Source organism: Carcharhinus amblyrhynchos, chromosome 21 (genome assembly GCF_965287045.1).
Source record: "Carcharhinus amblyrhynchos chromosome 21, sCarAmb.v2.hapA, whole genome shotgun sequence".
Classification (NCBI taxonomy): Eukaryota; Metazoa; Chordata; class Chondrichthyes; order Carcharhiniformes; family Carcharhinidae; genus Carcharhinus; species Carcharhinus amblyrhynchos.
In genome coordinates, this window is record NC_137344.1 from 47,469,344 (window position 1) to 47,493,884 (window position 24,541).

The 24,541-nt window shown below is 43.6% G+C and overlaps 1 protein-coding gene across 4 annotated transcripts in view; it reads right to left on the reverse strand.

Annotated features, from left to right (window-relative positions):
* Window positions 1-24,541, reverse strand: part of tmem94 (transmembrane protein 94) — a 137,611-nt gene that overhangs the window by 64,545 nt on the left and 48,525 nt on the right. For all 4 annotated transcript variants that reach the window (XM_080209105.1, XM_080209107.1, XM_080209104.1 and 1 more), the window contains 9 exons: window positions 21,457-21,559; window positions 18,898-18,984; window positions 16,930-17,046; window positions 14,929-14,985; window positions 11,117-11,221; window positions 9,030-9,203; window positions 4,041-4,244; window positions 2,727-3,042; window positions 1,492-1,665 (listed from right to left, as the gene is read on the reverse strand). In XM_080209105.1, the coding sequence (XP_080065231.1) occupies window positions 1,492-1,665; window positions 2,727-3,042; window positions 4,041-4,244; window positions 9,030-9,203; window positions 11,117-11,221; window positions 14,929-14,985; window positions 16,930-17,046; window positions 18,898-18,984; window positions 21,457-21,559 (1,337 nt within the window). The remainder of the gene's footprint in view (window positions 1-1,491; window positions 1,666-2,726; window positions 3,043-4,040; window positions 4,245-9,029; window positions 9,204-11,116; window positions 11,222-14,928; window positions 14,986-16,929; window positions 17,047-18,897; window positions 18,985-21,456; window positions 21,560-24,541) is intronic.

A 24,541-nucleotide genomic window follows, 5' to 3' on the forward strand; every position in this document is an offset into this window, starting at 1 on the left:
AGCGGTGTACCACAGGGATCAGTGTGGGTTCCTCTGCTATTTGTGATTTTTATCAATGACTTGGAGGTGGGGGCTGAAGGGCTGGTCAGTAAATTTGTTGATGACACGAGGATTGGTGAAGTAGGATGAGGTGGAGGGCTGCAAAGAGACACTGATAGGATGCAGAGCTGGGCCGAAAAGTGGCAGACGAAGTTTAACCCCGAATAGTGCGAGCTGATTCATTTTGGTAGGGAAAATTTGAATACGGATTACGGGGTCAACAGCAGGGTTCTGAGGAACGTGGAAGAACAGAGAGATCTTGGGGTTCATATCCACAGATCTCTGAAGGTTGCCACTCAAGTGGATAAAGCTGTGAAGGTGGCCTATAGTGTGTCAGCCTTTAATAACGGGGGAGGGGTTATGCTGCAACTATACAAGATCTTCGTGAGGCCACATTTGGAAAATTGTGTGCAATTCTGGTCACCTCACTATAAGAAAGATATGGAAGCATTGGAGAATGCCAAGGAGATTTATCAGGATGCTGCCTGGTTTGGAGGGTTGGTCTTATGAGGAAAGGTTGAGGGAGCTGGGGCTTTTCTCTTTACAGCGGAGGAGGATGAGAGGCAATTTAATAGAGGTTTATAAGATGAGCGGGATAGAGAGAATAGACGTTCTGAGACTATTTCCTCGGATCGATGTAGCTGTTACTAGCAGGCATAACTATAAAGTTCATAGTGGGAGATATGGGAGGGATGTCCGAGGTAGGTTCTTTACTCAGAGTGGTTGGGGCGTGGAATGCACTGCCTGCGGTGATAGTGGAATTGGGCACTTAAGGAACTTTCAAGCGGTTATTGGAAAGGCACATGGAGCACACCAGAACAATAGGGAGTGGGATAGCTTGATCTTGGTTTCGGACAAAGCTCGGCACAGTACCAAGGGCCGAAGGGCCTGTGCTGTGCTGTGCAGTGATTCAGTAGCTCTTCTGTCAAGTGGATTTTTGAGTGCCTTTTAAGTACATCACTGTTTCAAGTTCATTAAAAAAAACATACTCAGTATTTTTAACCCATCAATTCTCCACTATCTTTCAGTAAATCCTTGTATAACCATCAAGGAAGGTTGGGAAAGAAACAATATTGAAAAAGGAATCAATCTCATGAGAGAAGGGGCACAGAGCAGTTACTGTCTTAGTTCTTAAAGCTTGTTGACATCAAGTTCAGACATCAGATTTTTTGCATCGCGTTTAGTCATTCTGCATTTTAATTCCAAGGACTGGGGACGGCTTGAATTAAGTCACATACTGAAAATTCACTTCATTCGGTTCGTTAAATGGACATTGGAGTCGTACATTCCTTTTCCAACTTAGCAAGATCTAAGGCGCAATCATAAAAGATATTGCCAAACAAACTGAAGCAAGCAAATACATCTGGACCACGTCCAGCTGGGCAGTTTCAAATAATTGGCTCTGAAATTATACTTAACATGACTTTTCCCTGCATCTACAACAACACTCACCGGTCAATGTATCTCTCACAAAAAGGCTGATCATGTGACTGAGTGGCGGTCGCCTCTTTGTTACATACAGCAGTCGCTGTGGCACAGGTTCTTTGGCCATCTCTGCTGTGGGAAGTTGGTACATTGTCAGATGATTCTCTTGCTTGAAGAGCTCTTTGGCCCCAGGAGTAAAACCTACAAAATAACAAGTACCAATTCTAAATAGCCAACATTTCTTGCCCCAGGCTGTTCAGAACAATGGAACTCCTTCCCTTACCTTGTGTTTTATTCTTTTCAGTACCGTGAAGGCCCTGCACCATCGGAGCTCCAGCCCTTCTCTTTAGTCACTCAGTCTTAAAATATATTAAGAAAATCATCTGGCTCCTTCAGTTTTTTTTTGGTTCAAACCAAAATGTTTTGGTTTATTTAGAAGATGCGGGCATTGTAGGTTAGGCGAGCCTTTATTGTCCATCCCTAATTGCCTTTGAACTGAGTAGCTTGCGGGATCATTTCAGAGTCAACCACAATACTGATTAAAGCAAACACGTGCATGTTAGATAGCTTAGACAAAGGAAAATTAGTAATTAGCCAAGCATTGTTACTGGAACTAGTAAATCGAAGCGCTTGGGCAAAGGATTCAGAGACATTCAAAATTCCCCTGGAAAATTTAAGCTAATTAAATCAATCTGAAATATAACACTAATCTCAGTAATGGTGACAATGAAACCACCAATTTGCTGTAAAAACCCATCCAGTTCAGTAATGTCCTCCAGGAAAGGAAATCTGCCACCCCTACCCGATCTGGCCTGGGTGTGAATCCAGGCCTATGGCAGGGTGGTTGACTCTTAACTGACCCAAGTGAGCCACCCATCTGTTTTCAAGGAAGCTTCTCCAGGTAATTAGGTATGAATAATAAATGCTGCACCACATCCTGTGAATGAATAAACTATGAATTTTAACATGATCTTGGGATCCTCCAATAGCTTAATTAACCATGAAAGTGATGGCTCATGACATCATCTGAATCCCTCCAATGACTGTAAAGCACTGTAGGAAACTAAGGCTTTGAAAGTTCTCTCCCTTGGAAGCCATCAATAGCATTGACATGTAGGCCGTAAGATGGAACCACAGTAGCAAAATGGAGCAGTAGCAAAATCCATACTGTGTCCTTAGCTTGGCTCAGATATTACATCTTAAAACTAATGTATCAAATTATCACCACAAGCCATCTTAGAAATACTAGAGCAGTCACATACCTATGAGTCTGGCTAATTCACAGAGTCCCCAAGGAATGTGAATGGGTACAGCAGAGCCTGATGTTTCCTGCAGGGCGATATTGGACAAGTGGTCGGAGAAGCGGCACATCTGTTCAGTAATGGAGGAGTAGCACAGGTTGAGGAGTATATTGAGGCCCAGTGGTTTCAGCGAGGAGATGTGAAACTGCCAGTTTGAGTCATCAAACTGAATGCTGGCTGGGTTCTGCTGGTCCTGCGACAGGCTCAGCATTTCCAGGTGATAATCGCAAATGTAATCCTCTGCTTCCAGACCCAGATCTTCACCAATGCCACTCACCTGAAAGCAATTCAGAACAAAATTAATTTGGTCTTTTTGACGTGCATTTTGGAGTAAAGCTTGATGTACAGTTAGTCCACACAATTCATTTCCTTACTTTTGTATTATCATAATTCACAGTCAGAAAAATGGTGATGGGATATGGTAGTGAATGAACTACTGTCTGATCACCATGAATATTAAATTATTGTAAAATAATACGCAGAGTTCTCACTCCTCTCAGTACACTGAGCTCTGCTTCTTCCCGTCCTCACAGTATACAAGAACCTTCTGCCTCCTCATAATACCGTGGGCGGCGCGGTAGCACAGTGGTTAGCACTGCTGCTTCACAGCTCCAGGGACCCGGGTTCGATTCTCGGCTCGGATCAATGTCTGTGTGGAGTTTGCACATTCTCCTCGTGTCTGCATGGGTTTCCTCCGGGTGCTCTGGTTTCCTCCCACAGTCCAAAGGGTTAGGTTGATTGGCCATGTGGAAAATTGCCCCTTCGTGTCCTGAGATGTGTAGGTTAGAGGGATTAGTGGGTAAAATATGTAGGGATATAGGGTAGGGCCTGGGTGGGATTGTGGTTGGTACAGACTTGATGGGCCAAAGGACCTCTTTCTGCACTGTAGGGTTCTATGATTCTATGAATATGGCTGGAATCCTCCAGTTCCACCATGGCAAACTACTCACACTACTACTCGAGCCCACATGTCCTTTCCTATCAACACAGCTGGGATCCATCCAACTCCCCCCTCACAATAATATCCAATGGTCTTTCCCTATTTGCCAGAATACAAATGGATTTGACTGCTCCCCCGCCACCTCCCAACAATATACCTGGGCTCAATCTGCCACTCCCTCACAATAAACATTGTGTTTCGCTCACCACCCACCCTCTCCGCCCACTGACCTTCAAAATACATCTAGCACCTGCTTTCTATCAAACCCCCTTTTCCCAAGCCAATATGCCCAAGGTCCATTACTTACACACAACAATTGCTGATCCTGTTGTTACCTGCGTCATATCATCCTCCCCTCCTTCTGTGTCTTTGCTGAAGCTGACATTGGAACCTGACAGGTGCTTGCACCGCCGATTCTCGCTGCGCTTCCTCGACCGTGGAGTACTTTCAGTCTTCTCATCTTTGTCCTGTCCCACTTCATTGGCGATGTGTACACACTCCAGACCGGAGGTGGGTAACAGAGCATCAGCCTCCCTGGGCTGGGCATCAATCAAATACATAGATCAGAAAGTCACATCATTCAAGCGGCATAGAACATACAACACAGGAGGACATGTAACCAATTACACACATGCCAGTTCTTTATTAGAGCTATCTAATCAGCCCCACTCTCCTTACTCTTTCCCAGCATTGCTGATTTTATTTTCCTTTCCAGTATTTATTCAATTCTTCTTTTAAAGTTACCATTAGATTTGTTTCCGCCACCTGCTCAGACAGTGGATTCTAAATCACAACTTGCTGCGCAACAATAATTCCCAACTCCTTTCTGTTTCCATTTCCCACAAAAGGAAACTATGCCCTCTGATAATGACCCTCCTTCCAGTGGAAAGTTTCTCTCACTTACCCCGTCAAAACCGTTCAGTACTTTCTACCCATGGGGCTCATGCTGGCAGCGTTAGAATGCAAAGCTTCATAATGCAAGGCACAGAATTTTTAAATTCTGCACACTTTTCACGAAAATTACACCTACAGTTGCTCTCCTGCAGTGAGGAACACAGATTTGCACATCCCTACAACGTAGCTGATGCAGTTAGACTTATCCCACTGGAGCACTGACTGGCCATTAGGTCCAAGACTGGATCTGCAGTACGACGTTAGTTGATCTCAGCCAGAGTGGTAGCAGAGGGGCTGTGCTATGCTGCACTAGACTAGTGACAAGAAGAATGATCAGCCACAGTCACAAGCCAGCTTGGGAAGTGCATGCGTGGATATCAGATGAAGGCAGGATCTGGCTTGGATGTCAGCTCATGTGACGAAATGATCTTCCAACAATCACATACGACACAAAGCCAACTGGGCATGATACGAGAGTAGACCATCTATGGATAACTAAGGAAGATAAGGAGGGAATCAAATTGAATGAAAAGGCAAGAAGAAAGGTTGAAGATTAGTGCAGATTGGGAAAATTTTAGCAACCAGTGGACAATGACAAAAAAAGGGAGAAAACAGATGGAGAATAAAATCAAAAAGTACAAAAATAAACAGCAAGAGCTCATTCTGTAAAGGAAGAATGTAGTTAAAGAGTGACCCCATAGAAGGCTAAATCTAAATCTTTATAGTATCCAGGGATGCGTAGGTTAGGGGGATTAGTGGGTGTAATATGTAGGGAAGTGGATATAGGGCCTGGGTGGGATTGTGTTCAGTGCAGACCCGATGGGATGAAGGGCCTCTTTCTGCACTGTAGGGTTCGATGATCTAAGGCTAAATTGGGGGATTAATAATGGTAACAAGGAAATGGCAGTGATTTTGAATGAATACTTTTCACCATTCTTCATGGCAGAAGACAACAAAACCTGCCAATAATAGTGGAAAATCAGGCAAGAAAAATAGGTGAGCTTAAATAGATAACTGGATAGAAGCTTTTTCCCAGGGTGGAAGAGTCAATTACTCAGGGGCACAGATTTAAGGTGCAAGGGGCAAGTTTTAAAAGAGATGTACGAGGCAGATTTTTTTTTACATAGAGTGTGGTAGGTGCCTGGAACTCGCTGCCAGGGCAGGTAGTGGAAACAGATACGATAGTGACTTTTAAGGGGTGTCAAGTACATGAATGAGATGGGAATAGAGGGATATAGTCCTTTGAAGCATAGGGGATTTTAGTTAAAACGGGCAGCATGGTCAGCGCAGGCTTGGAGGGTCAAAGGGCCTGTTCCTGTGCTGTAATTTTCTTTGTTCTAAAGCAATCATAAAAGGTAAAAGGGAAATTAATGAGACTAAATGCTGACCAATCCAATGGACCGTATCATAAGGACTTAAAAAAATGGCTGCAGAGATAGTGGATATTTTCCAAAATTTCCTAGATTCTGGGAAGTTCCCACCAGATTAGAAAACCAAAAATGCAATGCCCCTATTGAAGAAAGGTAGGAGACAGAAAGCATGAAATCTTAGATGTTATCTTAGATCTGTTATTGGGAAAATACTGGAATCCATTATGGAAGCAATAACAAAACACTTTTTAAAAAATCATAATTCAATCAGAGTGAACTTGGCTTACGAAAGGGAAATTTTGAATCTTCAAGGAAGAAATGAGCAGGGTGGATGTAGAGTAACCAATAAATGTAGCTATTAAGCGTGTTAGGGTAATATCTTGGCTTGGTTAGAAAACTGGCTAACTAATAGAAAACAGAATAAGGATAAATGGGTTATTTTCAGGTTGGCAAACTGCAACTAGTGGGGATGCCACAGGAATCAGTGCTGAGGCTGCAACTATTTACAATCTATATTAATGATTTTGATGAAGGGATAAAGTGCATCAAAGTAGTCAATACAAAACTAGATAGAAGAACAAGTTAAGGAGGACACCAAGAGTCTGCAAAGAAATACAGACAGGTTAGGATGGCACAGTGGTTAGCACTGCTGTCTCAGCTCCTGGGACCCGGGTTAAAATCCAACTTGGTTGACTGTCTGCTTGGAGTTTGCACGTTCTATTGTGTCAGAGTGGGTTTCCTCTCTCAGTCCAAAGATGTAGACGTTAGGCGGTTTGGCCATGCTAAATTGCCTGTGTGTTCAATGACGTGGATAATAGGTAGATTAGCACTGGTAAATGTGCAGTGTTACGAGAATAGGGCAGAGGGCAGGGCCTGGGTGGGACGCTCATTTAGAGAGCTGGAGCAGACTCAATGGACAAAATGGTCTCTTTCTATGCTGTAGGGGTTCCAAGTGAATGGGCAAAGAATTGGCAGATGGAGTATTGTGTGAGAAAATGGGAAGTTACCCACGATAGTAGGAAGAACACAAAAGCTAAATATTATTTAGAGAGAGAGCAGCTATTTGTACAGGTGGATCTGGGTGCCTTTTAAAATGTTGACATACAGGTACAGGAGTGCAAATGGAATGCTGGCCTTTATTGAAAGGGGAATAAAGTATTAAAGTACGGAAATCTTGCTGCAACTGTACAGGGCATTTGTGAGGCTGCAGGTTTGGTTACCTTATTTGAAGGACATACAAGTATTGGAGACTGTTTAAAGAAGGTTCCCTAGGTTACATCTGGAGGGACTAGGTTAGTGAGAAGAGGTTCAGTCGACTGGGCCTAAACACATTGGAGTTTAGAAGAATAAGAAGTGATCTTTTTGAAACATAAGTAGATGCTGGGAGTGTTTTCCCCCCTGAGGGTGTCCAAACAAGGGTCAGCTTCAGAAAAAAGATCATCCATTTAATATGGAGAGGAGGAGTTCCTTCTTTCAGAGTAATGAATCTCTGGAATTAGCTACCTTACAGAGCTGTGAAGGTTGGTTCATTGAATAGAAAGGCAGATTATTATTTCAACGGGCGTAAATTGAGAGAGGTGGATACTCAGACCTTGGTGTCCTTGTGTATCAGTCGCAGAAGGTAAGCATGCAGGTACAGCAGGCAGTAAAGAAGGCAAATGGTATGCTGGCCTTCATAGGTGACAGGAATTGAGTACAGGGATCAGGATGTTTTACTGCAATTGTATAGGGCATTGATGAGGCCATATGTGGAGTTTTGTGCAAGGTTTTGGTGTCTTTATCTGAGGAAGGATGTCCTTCTTACAGAGGGGAGTGCAGCAAAGATTTACCAGGCTGATAGTATAGGTCTGTCATATGAGGAGAGAATAAGTCAGTTAGGATTTTGTTCATTAAAGTTTACAAATGTGAGGGGGAATCTCAGAAACTTATAAAATTCTAATAGGAGTAGACAGGGCAGGTCAGAAAGAACGTTCCCGATGGTGGGGGAGTCAGAACTAGGGGGTCATGGTTTCAGAATGAGTAAACCTTTTAGGAAAGAGGCGAGGAGAAATTTCTTCACCCAAAGGGTAGTGAATTTGTGGAATTCACTACCACAGGAAGTAGTTCAGACCAAAACATTGTGTGATTTCAAGAAGAAATTAGATACAGCTCTTGGAGCTAAAGGGATCAAGGGATATGAGGGGAAGGTGGGATCAGGACATTGATTTTGATGATCAGCCATGATCAAAATGAATGGAGGAGCAGGCTCGAAGGGCCAAACGGCCTACACCTGCTTCTAATTTGTTTGTTTCAATGTTTCTAGGTCACGCTTCATGGCTGGGACAGACAGATTCTTGAACTATAGGGGAGTCAACAGTTTATAGGGAACAGGCAGGAAAAGTAGAGCTGAGGCCAAGGTCAGCTCAGCCATGATCTTACTGAATGACAGAGTAAGCTTGAGTGATCATGAAGCCTACTGAGTAAGCTTAAAAATGTAAGAATATGGTGAAGTGAATAATTTATTTCACTGAAGTGAATTCTGAGCACTTTAGGGCATAAAATCAGTCTAGTAACCCATGTCCCCATTCCCTAACCACCATGACTCCTCATTGGAAAAGGTCAACTTGAACAGTGCAAGTAATGGGTCATGTTTTGGCTGTCTCGTCTGCCTGAATGCGCATTTGTTCCAACATGATCACCTAACTCTACACACAGGCCAGCCTAAGCTGATATTTATGCTCCACCTGAGCCTTCTACATCGACTTCATCGAACTTTATCGGCATATTTTTCTATTCCTTTCTCTCTCATTTATCTAGCTTCCCTTTAAATGGATTGATGTTAGTCAGCTAGCTGTCCCATGTGGTAGTAAGTTCCAGCCTCACTGACTAAAGCAGTTTTTACTCAATTCCTTATTGGAGTCATCAGTGACTATTTTACACAATCACTGATTACAAAATTCCATTCTTTAGAGCACAGAGTTAATTCTACACTTAATATGGAACTGGTGATTTGAATGGCAGCACTGAAACAGAGGTTGTCTATTGCAGATCTTAACAAGTGAATAACAGGATGAGCCTCACCTCATCCTTCTCTTCTTCCATCTCTGGGTGACAAAAGGACTTCATGGACAAGTCATCTTTCAGGTCCTCGAGGCTGTCATGAGGTGGCTCCACGCGTCCACTGAAGAACAGAACCGTTTCTGGACTGGGATTGGGCCAGGACAATATTCCTTGCTTGTCAACACAACAGAGCACCTAAACATTCAGAATGACAAGATAATTAATTCAAGTTAATATACATGCAATGATACAAACTGGCTAACTGTCAATTGCAAGCAGCCCGAGGTGGGCCAACATGCCAAGGTCATTGGCTTCAGCATTTGAAGAGATAAGGATAAGGGGGAGTTGTAATTGAAGTTTTTAGGATTTTTGAAAGGAATTGATAGCTTTCCCAGTGGTGGGGCAAATTTTGAAGGAGGGGGCATAACCTTAAAATCAAAGCCAGGCCAGTCACTGAAGAAATTGGGAAACACCACTTCGCACAACCTGTGGAACTCTTTCCCACAAATAGCAGGAGATGCAAACTCAATTAATGATTTCAAATTTGAGACTGGAAGGACTTTTGCTAGGCAACAGTAATAAGGTTTACGGAGTTAGGACAGAAATAAGCTACAATCTCACTGATTGGCAGAACAAGTCTTGGGATAAACAGCCTACTCCTGTTCATATGCTTCTGCTGTTTATCACAGAGTTCATCATTTCAGCTACATACGTCACTTACTCCCACACACCTGATAGAAATCCATTAAACGGAAGATGGCATGTGTTACCTGCCCACTCTCTCGAGGAGCACATGAAAGGATTCTGGAGAACTTAAATGTCAAACAGCAGCAACTAAAAATAAACCTTTTAATCCTTGTTTGACTCATGAGGGCTAAAGTTAATAGATAATATTGTGTCATCTGTCATCTCGCTGGTAAACAGAGACACATTTTTGTTCTTAAAAACACAAAACAAAGCAATAAATAATTACACAAGATCAATCATACAGGCTAATGACCAAAGTGTATTGACCCAATTTTTGCGAAGATGAGATCAGCTCAACAAAACACAAAGTAATCGACAACTTAAGTGGCACTAAAATGAAAAAGTGGAGAACTATCCCTCGCAGACATCATGGCAACATTTGAGGGGTTTCAGGAATTCCCACTTAATGCTAACATGTGCCTAATGACGCCATTAAATAAAAAAATCTGAAAAGCAAACAACCTCGAAAACCCAACTAAGGAATGTTGCCAATCTGGGTGAGTCAAATTGCTTGCTCTTGTTGTTTTGATTTCTGCATCATGAATATTGAATCATTTCCAAGAGTGGCTTGTCGCAGGGTTACATGAAAGGACAGAACCTAACACAGGCACAAGAAGCATCAACGGCTCAACGATTATCTTCTGGCAGCAGCGTTATCTGCTGCAACTGGCATTACCGGGCGACGGAAAGAGAGAACACTACAAAGTAGACTTCTCCACGTATGGAACAGAATGGTTCCTAGAGAAAACTCAGCCAGTGCTGTAACTCCAGATCAAAATCCAGGAACGGAGTCAAACAGAAAATGCTGGAAATACGCAACAGGTCAGGCAGCAATGTGGGAGAGAGAAAAACAGTTCACTTTTCAGTTTGGTGATTTTGGTCAGAATGTGAAAACGTTATTGATGCAACAGGTGTTTTAATATTTTAAAACATCTGTAACATTTACCAGATTTGATCTGGAAGGATCACCGGACCTGAAAGATTAACTTTCTCTACAAATGAGAGTTTCCAGCATTCTCCATTTATAGCTCACTTCCAGCATTTACAGTATTTGTATTTGCAAGAGGAATGAAATTATATTTAATTCCAGATTATGCAGTGCCGATCTTACCAGTCTGTTCTCTTGTAAGATGGTGTTTGCGCAGTACTCTTTACTGAATCTTAAGGATCAGGGGTTAACTTTCCCTTTTAATTCCTCAGTAGCAGTGATCTGATAAGCATCGCCATTAAGCCAATAGGCAAAAGTGATTTTCTCAGATTAGAAGTAATTTGCAGACTCCACACATCTGGTTAGGAAAAGCCCATTATAATCAGCTGTTAGCAAGGACATGAACTAAAATAAGGGAAGGTCAAATACTCACTGTAACAGAACCCAGGTTCTGAAGCAGACTGGAAGTGTAGCACAGGGTAAGAGACCTTCCTCGCAGCAGTGACAGAAAGTGACTCCAGATGCAGACCATCATTTCCTGTCAAGGAAAAACAAGGCTTATCCAATTACAGAATAATTATTCAAAAGCGGTGAAAGACACTGGACCAGACAATAAATTTCCAATTTTTTTTAGAACAATAAAAATGGCACATTTTGGTTCATTTTAAACATTCTTTACAAAATTGTTGAAAAATGATTGAAAAATAGGAAAATACTTGGCTGTTGAGTTGTAATGAACAGTTTAGGGCAGCATGATGGCCCAGTGGGTTAGCACTGCTGCCTCACAGTGCCCAGGGACCTGGGTTCGATTCCCGGCTTGGGTCTCTGTCTGTGTGGAGCTTGCACATTCAACGTGTGTGTCGGTTTCCTCCAGGTGCTCTGGTTTCCTCCCACACTCAAGATGTGTGAGTTAGATGGATTGGCCATGCTAAGTTGTCCATTGGTGTCAAGTGGATTAGCAGGGTCAATATTTGGGATTAGATTATTGGATTATTGGTGCAGACTCGAATGGGCCAAATGGCCTCCTTCTGCACTGCAGGGATTCTGTGATTTTACTCATCCATCTCCTCTCTGTTCTTGTGGATTCCTGTCTCCCTTCCCCAGCTCACATTGGTACTTTCCGCCCCTTCCCGTCACACTGACCATCTTGTCCTTCAGTTCACTCTTGCACAATCTTCCTCTCCCTCAATCCATACTGACACCAGTCTTCCACTCCCCCTCAATCAAGATAACATCTACAGTCCATGTCTCTCACTTAGCAAACCCCCAATTTTATTAAACTGTTGAGTATTTCCAGCCACAGCATCCCCAGGTGCAGCAAGGCAAACGAGTAGTACAATGGAGAAGCAACATTCTTCCTTATTGCTCTAGCGAAGGTCACAGCCAAGAAATATAAACAGGTGGAAATTTAAAGATGGAAACTACGCACAAATTTATCAGTACAAATAACAATATTTAATTCAAAGTCCTGAAAAAAAAACCCAGATTTTGAACTCAGCATCTTTAATATTTCCCTACCACTACCTCCTGCATCAAGAATCCAGAGCAACTGAGTAATTATCTTTTAATAAACTGTTTTGGTCGTAACATTTAAGTCAATCAAACATTGACAACATCAGCTGGAGTTGGCATCAAATGAGTGACTGAGCCCAACAGTTGAAGCAAAATTAGCACCAAGTACTTAATTTAAGAAAATGTGAATGTTATAGACGTGGAGTGTTGTTGCTTTATAGCTACTGAATCTGTTAGTGTCAGGGAGCTGGGTTAGTCGAGGTATAGTCAATAGGCAGGAAGTACTGAATCTGACAATGAAAGATCATGTCTTGCATCAGTACAGCTGGTACAGTCCCTTAGATAATAGCAGACAATTGTACTAATACAATTTTTCTTCCATACCTGGTGAAAATTAAATCCATCAAAATCCCATAGTATGGAAAATTATCACCAATAAGCATTTGGCCCAGCTTAGCTTTACTGCAAAACAACGTACTCTAATGGTATTGTGGGGGATTGTGCAAGTGGATAATGCGCCATGAATCTGTCGGCTTGACCAAGAATAAAGCCCTGTGCTTATTTAGGAGGTGGTTAAATTGTGAAATTGTGTGTGTGTGTGTGTGTGTGTGTGTGTGTGTGTGTGAGAGAGAGAAAGAGAGAGAGAGAGATGCAGAAAGACGATGACCCCAAATTCACAGCAAACAAGAACACAAGTTGTCATGTTCCCAAGAACCTCCCACTTCACAAGAATTCTTTCATAATGATTACTGAAAGTTTATTGGGTAGGGAAATGGTTTCGCAATACTCAATTCATGTCAGTTAATCACACCACGCCATTGTAATTAACGTCAACGGTGCAGGTCAGTGCCATTTGCCTGATACAGGTGGCTGTCCAGGGTCAGTGGAAAACCAATGTCAGTGGTGGGGTTGTACCATTTTCCTGCGAGATTGCAGAGTTTCACAACGGTCAGTTTTCATTTGAAAAAGCAACAAGAGAAATGGTGATAATCTTAATGGGCATCGAAGCAACATGAAGATGCCACCACTCTGCTCGAGACACTGCAGCAAGGAAAATGATGTAGTGCTCTTTTTCGCAAGCCCCGCCTCACTTGAGATAATTCCCTTTAAGGAAAGTGTTAATGGCAGATTGGGGAAAATGTTTCTTGTGCTTCAGAGTGTGGTTCCTTCCACTGTCTGGGAGTGAATATCAGAAACAAGCCCAGACCTCAATTTCACACCCATTCTAAGACAGCTAATCAAGAAAAGCACCAATGCGGTTTTCCGATTGGAACTCTGAATGGAAAGTTAACCAACAGAGCATACAATTGATCCATGATTCATGTTCATTCCATCACAAATTTTACTTGAAAACAAAATTTCAATCTCATTTACCGACACATTCTTCACTATTTTCTAATTCTCCGGCCAATGTGTTGGTGGCACTCACTGTTTCACAAGCTTATGCTCTGCTAGTCAGCCTGCATTGTATGGGAAACTAATTCCCATGCTTATAACTGGGTGCCACCATGTCATTGCCAGAAAAGGCTTAAATGCCATGCTCTCCATTCCCGATGCTATTTGCTTGCAACCTGCCTGAAAGTGCATAAAAAGCAGCGCCCATGGATAAAACACAGCTAACATTGGCATCTGAGTTAATTATATTCAAAGAACAATACAGCACTGGCACAGACCCTTCGGCACTCCAAGCCTGCACCGATCATGCTTACCTACTAACTAACCGCTTATATCTCTCTATTCCCCATTTGTTCATATGCCTATCAGATAAGTCTTAAATGTGGCTAATGTAACTGCGTCAACCACATAAGAACATAAGAAATAGGAGCAGGAGTAGGCCATCTAGCCCTTCCAGCCTGCCCCGCCATTCAATAAGATCATGGCTGATCTGAAGTGGATCAGTTCCACTTTCCCGCTTTCTCCCCATAACCCTTAATTCCCTTGTCTATCAGAAATCTATCTATCCGTGACTTAAATATATTCAGCGAGGTAGCCTCCACCACTTCAATGGGCAGAGAATTCCAGAGATTCACCACCCTTTGAGTGAAGAAGTTCCTCCTCAACTCCGTTCTAAACTGCCCCCTGCTCCCCCCCTTACTTTGAGGCTGTGCTGTCTAGCTGTGTTTTCCTTTCTAAGTGGAAAGAATCTCTCTACCTCTACCCTATCTAGCCCTTTCATTATCTTGTACGTCTCTATAAGATCCCCATCCTCTATAAGAACCACCTCACTTGGCAATGCATTCCAGGTCCCCACCACCCTTCACGTAAAAAGAATTCCCCCGCCCATCTCCACTGAATCTTGCCCCCCTTATCTTGAACTTGTGCCCCCCTTGCAATTGTGATTTCTGCCCTGGGGGAAAAGAAAAGCTTCCAACTGTTCATCCTGTCTATACCTCTCATAATTTTAAAAACTTCTATCAGGTCACCCCCTCAGCCTCCATCTTTCCAGGGAGAATAATCCCAGTTTATTCAAAATAATATTAGGATACAGACAAGAAAATTAATTGCAGAAAAAACTCTTGTAATAGTTAATGCTGATTTTTTTTTATAATCACTAATGACTGGGAATGGCACTCACATTTCTTAAATTCCAATTCCCCTCAGAAAACATGCTTTCCTTGATAGTTGGTCATTCATGAGGGTAAAAGAATGAGTGAATAAAATTCTAATTGCATCAGGTGAATACAAAGCATACGAAAAAGATAGAAGGGCATGCTTCAACTCAAAAGTTTATACCTTTGAAGAGACCACTTCAGTGTAGCTGCTGAGGGTGTCCTCGGAGAACTTTGCCAACTAGAAGAAGAAAACAGCCAGTCAATTCCAATTAGAGCTATTGAATCTACACCCTTAAAACACAAGGTATCAAAGGTTGATTAAATCCAGAGTATGGAGTCAGACCTGTGTCTCCCTTAGTATTCCAGTGAATTCATCAGCCCTTATTCCAAATACAGCACAACAGGGGCCTTTTGGGAAACAGAGACTGGTATGAAAAACGCCAGTTTCTCCAATGGATTGGATACCCTTTCATCAAGCAACCAATAATTTTCAATTTGCCCAACAGAACCAATACTGCTATCTCCAGATGCAGCATTACTTCCTCAGCTTTCCTCCTTGGAACCCTTCTTCCCTTCCCATTGGTGGCACGGCAGCACAGTGGTTAGCACTGCTGCCTCACAGCAACAGGGACCCAGGTTCGATTCCTAGTTTGGGTGATTCTCTGTGTAGAGTTTGCACTTTCTCCCTGTGTCTGCATGGGTTTCCTTTGGGTACTCCGGTTTCCTCCCACACACCAAAGATGCGCTGGTTAGGTCGACTGACCTTGCAAAATTGCCACTTTGTGTCAGGATAAATGTGTGGGGTTACAGGGATAAGGATAGTTGGTGCAGGCTCGATGGACCGAACGGCCTCCTGCTACACCGTAGGATTCTATTCAGCCTCTTCTGGAGGATTCGATATTGTGCATCATAGAATCCTACAGTGCAGAAGAGGCCATTCAGCCCATCAAGTCTGCACCGACTCTCTGACAGACTATCTTACCCAGGTACTCTCCCCCACCTTATCCCTGTAATCCCACACAATATACATCTTGGGCCACTAAGGAAATTTAGCATGGTCAATCCACCTAACCTGCATATCTTTGGACTGTGGGAGGAAATAGGAGGACCCAGTGGAAATCCACGCAGACATGGGGAGAATGTGCAGACTCCACACAGATAGTGACCCAAGACCACAATTGAACCTGGGTCCCTAGCACTGTGAGGCAGCAGTGCTAACCACTGTGCCACCGAGACCTCCATCACTAAGGACTGGAGGAAACACCCTGAAGTTGGCTGGGAATGTGAACCGGGGTCAAGCAAGCTGCCTTGGCTCCCTCATGGTCATTGCAGTCTTTGTGAGCAGCCAGTTGTAAGTAAACCCTGCATCCCCAGGGTACCAAAGAAAAGAAACCCAATGGCTTGATCAACTACGTACAAGAATATACACTGTTATAAACCAACATTCAAATATGTTACTACTTCAAAGTTGCTGTATCACTGCAGCCTTAGTCATTCAATAGTTTTACAAATATACAAATGTACACATGGTTCAATAACATCCAATTTCTCTATCACCTCTGTGCCTAATGACACACACTTGCTTCCCAGTCAAGCAACATCTTGATTTCGAATTTCCCATTTTTGTTTTCAAATCCCTCATGGCCTTGCCCCTCTCATCTCTAGTCTCCTCCGGTTTCTTCCCACAGTTCAAAAGACGCACTGGTTAGGTGCACTGGCCATGCTAAACTCTCCCTCAGTGTACCCGAACAGGCGCTGGAGTGAGGCAACTGGGAAATTTTCACAGTAGATTACAATGCACCGCTACTTGTGACACTAATCAACTTAATTGTTCCACCTGTGTCTTCAGTTGCCTCAGGTCCTTAGCTCTGAAATACCTTTCTTACATCTCACTACCTCGTTTTATTCCTTTAAGACACTGGCACGCTTAAATTCTACCTCTGACTGAGCTTTTGGTCATCAAGCCATCTTTGCCTGCCGTTATATTTTGTTTTATAAGGCACGTGAAACGCCTTGGAATGCTTCATTATGTTGGTAGGTATCATGTAAGATCTGTTGTTTACATCTTGGGAAGTCAGTAAAAGAATTTATTTAAAACAAATTTCAGCTGAGTATCACTCTGCTTTCCATCCCTTTAATTTGTTGCTGCCCCACAGTTCTTATCGCAGGAGAAAAATCTTACCAAGCCAACCGGCGGAGCCTTGCTGAACTGAGCTAGGACTCTAGCTTCTCCGTAGGCTGTGACCAGCACCCACACCACGGGGAAGAGTAAGGGAAGGATCGGCAGAACTCCATTCACCTAAACACAAAAAGTGATCTGTACCATGAGTCACAATTCACTTCTCACAGTCACAGCATAAACAAACCAATAAGATTCAAACTAACAACCTGCTATTACTTCCAAGAACGAGAATGAAGTGCAACTTTGACCCAGACATTGCATCCTTTCTGAAAACCTGGAGTATACATAGTTAATCATGCTGCAGTGCTAAAACAAATCACACACGCTATGTGAAAGGCAGAAAGGATCCCCAGTGTTGCTTCTGCTCTGGTTGCGGGTGGCAGTGTGCAGGGAAGGGGGAAGTTAATCTGTGACCTTATTGACAGGTCATCTCAATTTTCTGACAAGACCAGCAGTGGGACTGACTGCAACAGACATCATTGGAGCCCTTTGGGAGCCCAGCACTGTGTTTCTCTGCAGAGCATGCATAAGGCTATCATATTAGTGCTCAGAGTCATAGACTGTAATTACTCACTCCCACTGTATAGATAAAAGCTAATGCACATTCCATATTTCCAGCTGGGACTCCTTGTTCCAAGGGGGTGTGGGTTCAGACGTAGATGAGTCTGTGCTGCAAACGTAGACTAGCTCAGACCTGCTGAGTGATTAAAGAACCCAGTTCAATGTTCTCAAAAAAAAAGCAGATAGAAGGACCCAAAACACCAGCAAAATCTATTAGTGATTAGCTTTTGGGTTCTCTTTTTGACATTTCTTAGGCCCTGCTGCAAAGCCCAACATCAGCTTACTGAGACACTCCTCAGTGTGAAGAGTTTCTGAGTTGGGAGGCTGGGACCAGCTTTGCTCTAGTATCACAGGTCCCCAACCCTTCTTTCCTCACCTTTCAACGCAGGGAATACACCCTTTCTTTGGGGGCCAATCAACCCTAAAACATTAGGGTTCAGTAAACATGCAAATGTCGTACAACTCAAAAGTGTATTTTAAAAAGAAACACCACAAAACTGTTTAATTAGTTAAAAATTTTTCAAAGGAGGACAGAAGAAATAGAAGCCTGCACATTAAAAGCTCTAAGCTGAGCACTGACCACATTGCTGACAGCCCCAACCCTTCCATGGGATTGCCAGCCTGGCCCTGGTACTACCTCAACTCCCCACCTCGGTGTCCAGCACCAGCAACCATCTCAGTTGGTGAGTGGATGCAGTTTTAGGAGTGGCCACAGCTCCCAGTGGTGCTGCTGCAAACAGGCGCGGCTGGACTTCCTCCCCAGACAAATCAAAAGGCCTAGCTTGAGCAAATTAATGGTTTACAGACTGTTCAGTTGCTCGGTAGGGGGACAAGCTGTCAGAGGGATGGTAAGTTTGCCCCAGTATTCATGTGGAAGTGGGTGGAGTGGTGGGGGACAGGGACTCAGCGCAAGGTGAAATTCCACTCTTTGTCCTCTGCTCACTTCCCAAGGACACACGCACACACAGGCAGAATAGTAAACACTAAATTTGCATTTATGTAAAGTTTTATGCAGTTTAACAGAAATATCTCAAAAGAGCTTCACATACAATTATTTACTTTGCAAAGTAGTGTCTAATTCTGTAGACAAACATTTCATTCTGTGCAGAAATAGACACCACAAACAGCAAGGAACTGACGTGTGGCTCTATTTCGTGTTGATTGAGACAGAAATGTTGACAAAGGCATCCTGAGAACCGTGTAGTGAGATGGAGATCCTCAACGTCCCCCTGAGCTGGTGAAGCAGGAATTAAAGGACTCAGTTTAACATCCCTTTCTGAAGACCACCTCGAACAATGCAGTATCAGGCTACACATTGAGGTCTTGGGGGAAGACATCAAATAATGTTGTTCCACAGTGAGAAATATGCTTTATTGCTCTGCATTATACTAAGTACTACAAGCTTACCTGAAGCTGGAAAAAGGTGAACTGCCAATTGCCAATTCCAGGTGCTTTGAGAGCAAACCGCACAGCATTCGTAATCAGGAACAAAGCCTTTAGAAAAAGAACAGGCAGAACTGTCAATAGCTTCCTGCATGGTTCCTGCAGAGAAAACCACTCAACATATCACATAGCAGAAGATTTTCCACCAGAATCACCTTGCCCGATTACCTGCACAATCTGACTAAAAGCAGTTGGATGTATAACACCCCAAACCTGATCGTCTGAAAACCTGATCTGCCCACAAAGCAGACATTTTTCTCTCTATAGCTCAACGGTTACAGGCTTTATAGAAATTAACCTGTCCATTCACATAGTGCCAACATTCTCGGTCTTTCGGGCACATCCCACACTCGGTCTTTCGGGGCCAACATTCTCACAAGTGCAGAGCAATCGCTGACGTTATCCAAAGCACCAGGGACCTGACCCATTTTTGTTTGTGAAAGTCTAGCTACGTCAAACTTGTATCAAGATCAAGCTCAACGACGGAAACATTGTGCTTACAGTCAGCCATCAGGGCGAGTGCTTAAAAAGAGCTCAGTGATGAACTGATAAAACGGTTAGGGCCTCAGGCACAGTTTTTATTGCCTCACAATGAAGTCAAGAGATTTAAAAGGGGATCAGAAATCTGGGAAAATCCAAAATTCAGCATGGCCTCAGCCCCAAGATTGCCAGATTTGAAGTACAAAGAACAAAATCAGCCCGGGAAACAGGCTCTTCGGCCCGCGCCGCCATCTCAACGCCACCAGTCCCCCTCTCCACCCACGACCCCTGTCTAATGTTTTATGGCCATCCACATTGAGGGAAACTTATTTAAGGACAATTTATTCCTGCCAATCAGCCTAACAGCACATCTTTGGGGTGTGGGAGGAAACCGGAGCACCCGGAGAAAACCCACGCAAGCACGGGGAGAATGCGCAAACTCCCACAGACACCGGCCCAAATCCATGTGTCTGCACAGCAGTCAGCGATAGTCACTGAGCTGTCGTCTTGCCCAGTATCTGGTCCAGTTGAGGCACACACTAACGACATGAAGCACTAGGCCAATCTCGAACAACCAAGAGTAGCCCCAGTACGACCCATTGCGTATACGCCCCTCGTTGGACATGAGGCGGACCGACTTATAACCTGTGAATGAAAAGTACAGTACTTGCATTTTGAAGTGCATTGGATTTTAGTGGTGTTTATTTAAAACCATGTGTGACTACTGCACAAAATAAAACTCTTACGTACTATATCTCATCAAGTAAGAACTCTGCCTTTATGAAACAACAAAAACTAATTTGCACTGATTCTTTATTGACGCTTGGTTTGCCTTCTTTGGCCGGGAGAGAAGGACAGTTCCATGAAATGAAACAAGAAAGTGCGCCACGGTTTTCTCAGTGGGAAACACAAGGCTGGTGTGAAATAGAATTATAAAATCAAAACAGCTCCAGCTTCAATCTCTGAGCTAGGCAGTCTCACGTAAGAGGCATTAATTATACACATAAGCCTCTCGGTTTGGATGGGTGGGGTTAAATAAAGCCAGTTGATTGAGGTTCCTGCTCTCGTTCATCTGCTAGGGATCTCAGCTAGAAAACATTTGGACAGAAGCAGGACAAGCTCTGATGTTCCAGCTGGTCAGACACATCTAAGAAACAGTGCTGCAAGATCTGATGGTCTTGAGAACTTGTCTCCAGTATGATTCAGCGTCTATAGAAAAAGAGGGAGAAGAGTAGGGGGACGATCTTTATTTTTTAATTTTCTCAGACCAGAAAACATGCCTTCTCAGACTCAAACTGCCCTACTTGATAATGCAGCAGTCCCAAGGGGCTCGGGTTCAAGGGTCATGAAATTGTTGCTTTACCTCTCTCTGGAGAAGGATAGGATGAAACAGGAATGCAAAAGGATAAACATCTTTAGGGAAGGGAAATATAATACAAAGTAATATGCTGCAGCAATTGCTCAGTTGCAACATTTTTTAATACACTATTGGAGATGTTTTAATATACTATATGGGAGATGTGTTTGCAAGGAGCTGATGAAACAGTCGAGAATTTTGCCCAAATGCAGAGTAGCAGCGGGAACCTCCCCACCCTCACCAGTCTCCCTCCAGAGGCCCCCTATTAGACTCCATCCCCTTTGGCACTGCCCCATACCTGACAGGCAGTGCCAAAGTGTCCCCTTAGGCATTGCCACTTTGCCCCTTGAGCAGTGCCAGGGACTAAGCTGTCACTGTCAAAGTGGCAATGCCCAGGGGGCACTGCCCACTGCACCCAGCCCTCTGGGGGAGTCTTGATAGCCCCCCCTCACCCCAGTGTGATCGAGCCACCAGCTCCCTGCAAGTGAAAAGTTATGTTAAAACCCACTGGAATGAAACATTCCTGGCGAGGAGGGGGGCGGTGGAATGGCCTCCACTCGAATGCCCCAGCCCACTGCACTACAAAAGCAGCACAGCAGGACAGGAGAATCGCTCCCATGGTCTTTTACAGTTCAAAATCAACTCAGCGTCTCTGGAATATAAACACGGATATGGAAACGACTTACCAGAACAAAAGGAACCGTGCATTTCTCCATTGTTGACTGCACTGTGTAACGCTCGTTGTCAAGTGCAGTGACAGGCCGAGATAGTGCTAAGTCCAGACTCCGCCTGAGAAACGTAACAGGACAGGTACGACTTTTACACAGCAAGTCTGACTTTAAAAAGGGGAAAAACAAAACGACAACGATTCCACGTGCAGTTCTTCTTTTTCCTGGGCCAGTAAGTCACAGCAAAAAGAAGCAGAGTGGAAACCCCATCTAGAAGAATACTAATGGAGAACATGGTTTGCAATTCAGCCTGACTGATAAGATCACAATCTCCTCTCCTTGGCAGCAAAGCGTGAAACTCTTCACAAAGGCACCGTCGAGCGAACTGAAATACCATCCCCTCTTGATCTGTGCATTTATTACAGGACACTACTAAATAGGGCAGAGATTGGCAAATAATTAGAGGATATTCACACAGACCCCATAGCATCATCAATGGATGAAAGCTTCATGCCTATAACGTTAAACATTTTAGACCACAGGCTTCCAATGTCAGGGCTGAAAGAAAGAAGTTGTCCCATATTGGGATTGAGTTGCTCTTAGTGGTGCCAACATTTCCTGGGGGAGTGGGGAGGAGGAATTAAAGTTAGGATTTCTGCAGCTCACTAATAGCCGAACCCTGCAGCTAAGTGGAAGGATGTAGATCTAGGATAGAAGTCAGATGTGACATTTTCATGGTCAAAGCAGCTTGCTAATGCTCATACTCCTGGCTATACGGGAAGAATGGTTACCTGAGCAGGTACAAGTAGGACTGCAAACTCTGGTTAGATGTATTCTCAGATTTTTTTGATTTTGATTTATTGTCACATGTATTAGTATATAATGCATGCTATACGGACAAAGTATAGCATTCACTGAGAAGGAAACGAGAGAGTGCAGAATGCGTTACAATCATAGCCAGGGTGTACAGAAAGATCAGCTTAATATAAGGTAAGTCCATTCAAAAGTCTGATGGCAGCAGGGAAGAAACTGTTCTTGAGCAGGTTGGTACACGATCGCAGAACTTTTATATCTTTTTCCCAACGGAAGAAGGTGGAAGAGAGTATGTGCGGGGTGAGTGAGGTCCTTAATTAGGCTCCTGCTTTGCCGAGGCAGCGGGAAGCATAGACAGAGTAGATTTTGTCACAACACTTCCCCATGGAACATTTCACTATTACACACCTGCCATTGGTCCATCAGCCATCTACACTGCCTACGCACTTCATTCTTTCATGGGATGTGGGTGTCACCGTCAGACCAGTATTTGTTGTCCATCCTAATTGCCCTTGAACTGAGTGACTTGCTAGACCATTCCAACGGGCTGTTAGGAGTCAACCATATTGCTATGGGTCTGAAGTCTCATGTTGGCCAGGCCAGGTAAGAACATCAGGCTTCCTTCTCTAAAGGACATTCGTGAACCAGATGGTTTTTACAATAATCGCCAAAGGTTTCATGGTTACTATTACTGAGGCTAACTTTATGTTCCAGATTTTATCAGCAATTTAAATTCCACCAGCTACCGTGTGGGGTTTGAACCTATGTCCCCAGAGCATAGTGTAGGTCTCTGGATTACTGGTCCAGTGATATTACCACTAAGCACCCCTGTGAGTTGAAAGGGAACGGACTCATGGCCTCAATATTTCTTGGGTGGGCAGGGAGGGGAAGGAGTATGGAAAACCTACTGAATCTGGGGAAACCGAGGAATCCAATTTTCTACTCTTGTTCTTGCTATGTTTGGCAGATTAATAGACTGACCAGATGCTGGGTGGGAATACTAGTGAGGAGGAGGTTCCAGCCAACGATAAACAATTAGATAGAAGAAATTATGCCTTGGGTGGGAGGTGATCAGGAGAGAGAGAGTTCGCCAATGTCGCTAGAGAAATCAGGACTGAGGGTGGGGGCAGATCATCCATCAAGGTATTGATGCGACTGTGATCGACAGAAGGGAGGCCAACAGCTTCCTCGAGGAGCCATGAAGAGGACTCCGGCTCACAAGAAATACTGCAAAAAGCAGAAACTAGCTAGAGATCAGAACTCCCACCTCTATTTCACTGCCAGGCTTCCTAAGCACTGGAAGGTTGACCATCAGCTGTTAAATAAACTTAATTTTAAACTTAAATTTATTAGTGCCACAAGTAGGCTTACATTAACACTGCAATGATGTTACTATGAAAATTGCCTAGTCGCCACATTCCATCACCTGTTCGGGTACATTGAGGGAGAACTTAGCATGGCCTTTGCATGTAACCAGTACATCACCCACGTTGTGGGAGGAAGCCAGAGTACCCAGAATAAGCCCGCAAAGACATGGGGAGAAAGTGCAGACTCCGAACAGACAGCAACCCAAGCCGGGAACCGAACCTGGGTTCCTGGCGCTGCGAGACAACACTGCTAGCCACTGTGCCTACAGTATACAGCCACTCAAGAGGACTAATCTCTTGCAACTGTTCTTGAAGATTTGAAGGATAGGAGATTGGCCTGGGTTCTGGTATAAGCTCTGGACTCTGTATTGAATAAATCCCTGATGTCGATTTGCCTATTTGCCTTTTCAGCATGAGTAGATTGCAGAATCTGCAATTGAATAACCTCTTGTGCAGAGTAACAAGTATTTCAGTGAATGTAATCGATGTATCTAAAGCTGAAGCAGCATTAGCTCCAGCTATTTTCTCCTCTTCAGTGAAATCTTCCACTTGAGTGTTTTTTCAATCTCCTTCAGGTTTTAAGGGTTCACAACACTCTTGGTGATTGCTGTATTACTAACAGTTTGTGTCACTTCAGCCTCCTTGTCAGGTTTAACCCACGCCTCTGTCTCACTTTCACACAGTTTGCTGATTGGAATATTGTTGACTATTTCCATAATTTTGGATAATGTATCTATTCTCGGCCTTACATTCAATAAAATTTAATCAGGTACTTGGGAACTCCCAATTAAAATATGATAGTGAGATGCCTCACCTCCCCAATAATGGGCTACACACACACATTGCTGTATAAAATGGCCACTGGCCTAAATTGGTGGGTTGGCAATAGTCATCTACCCCATTCGTTGTTGAGGAAGCGGCCG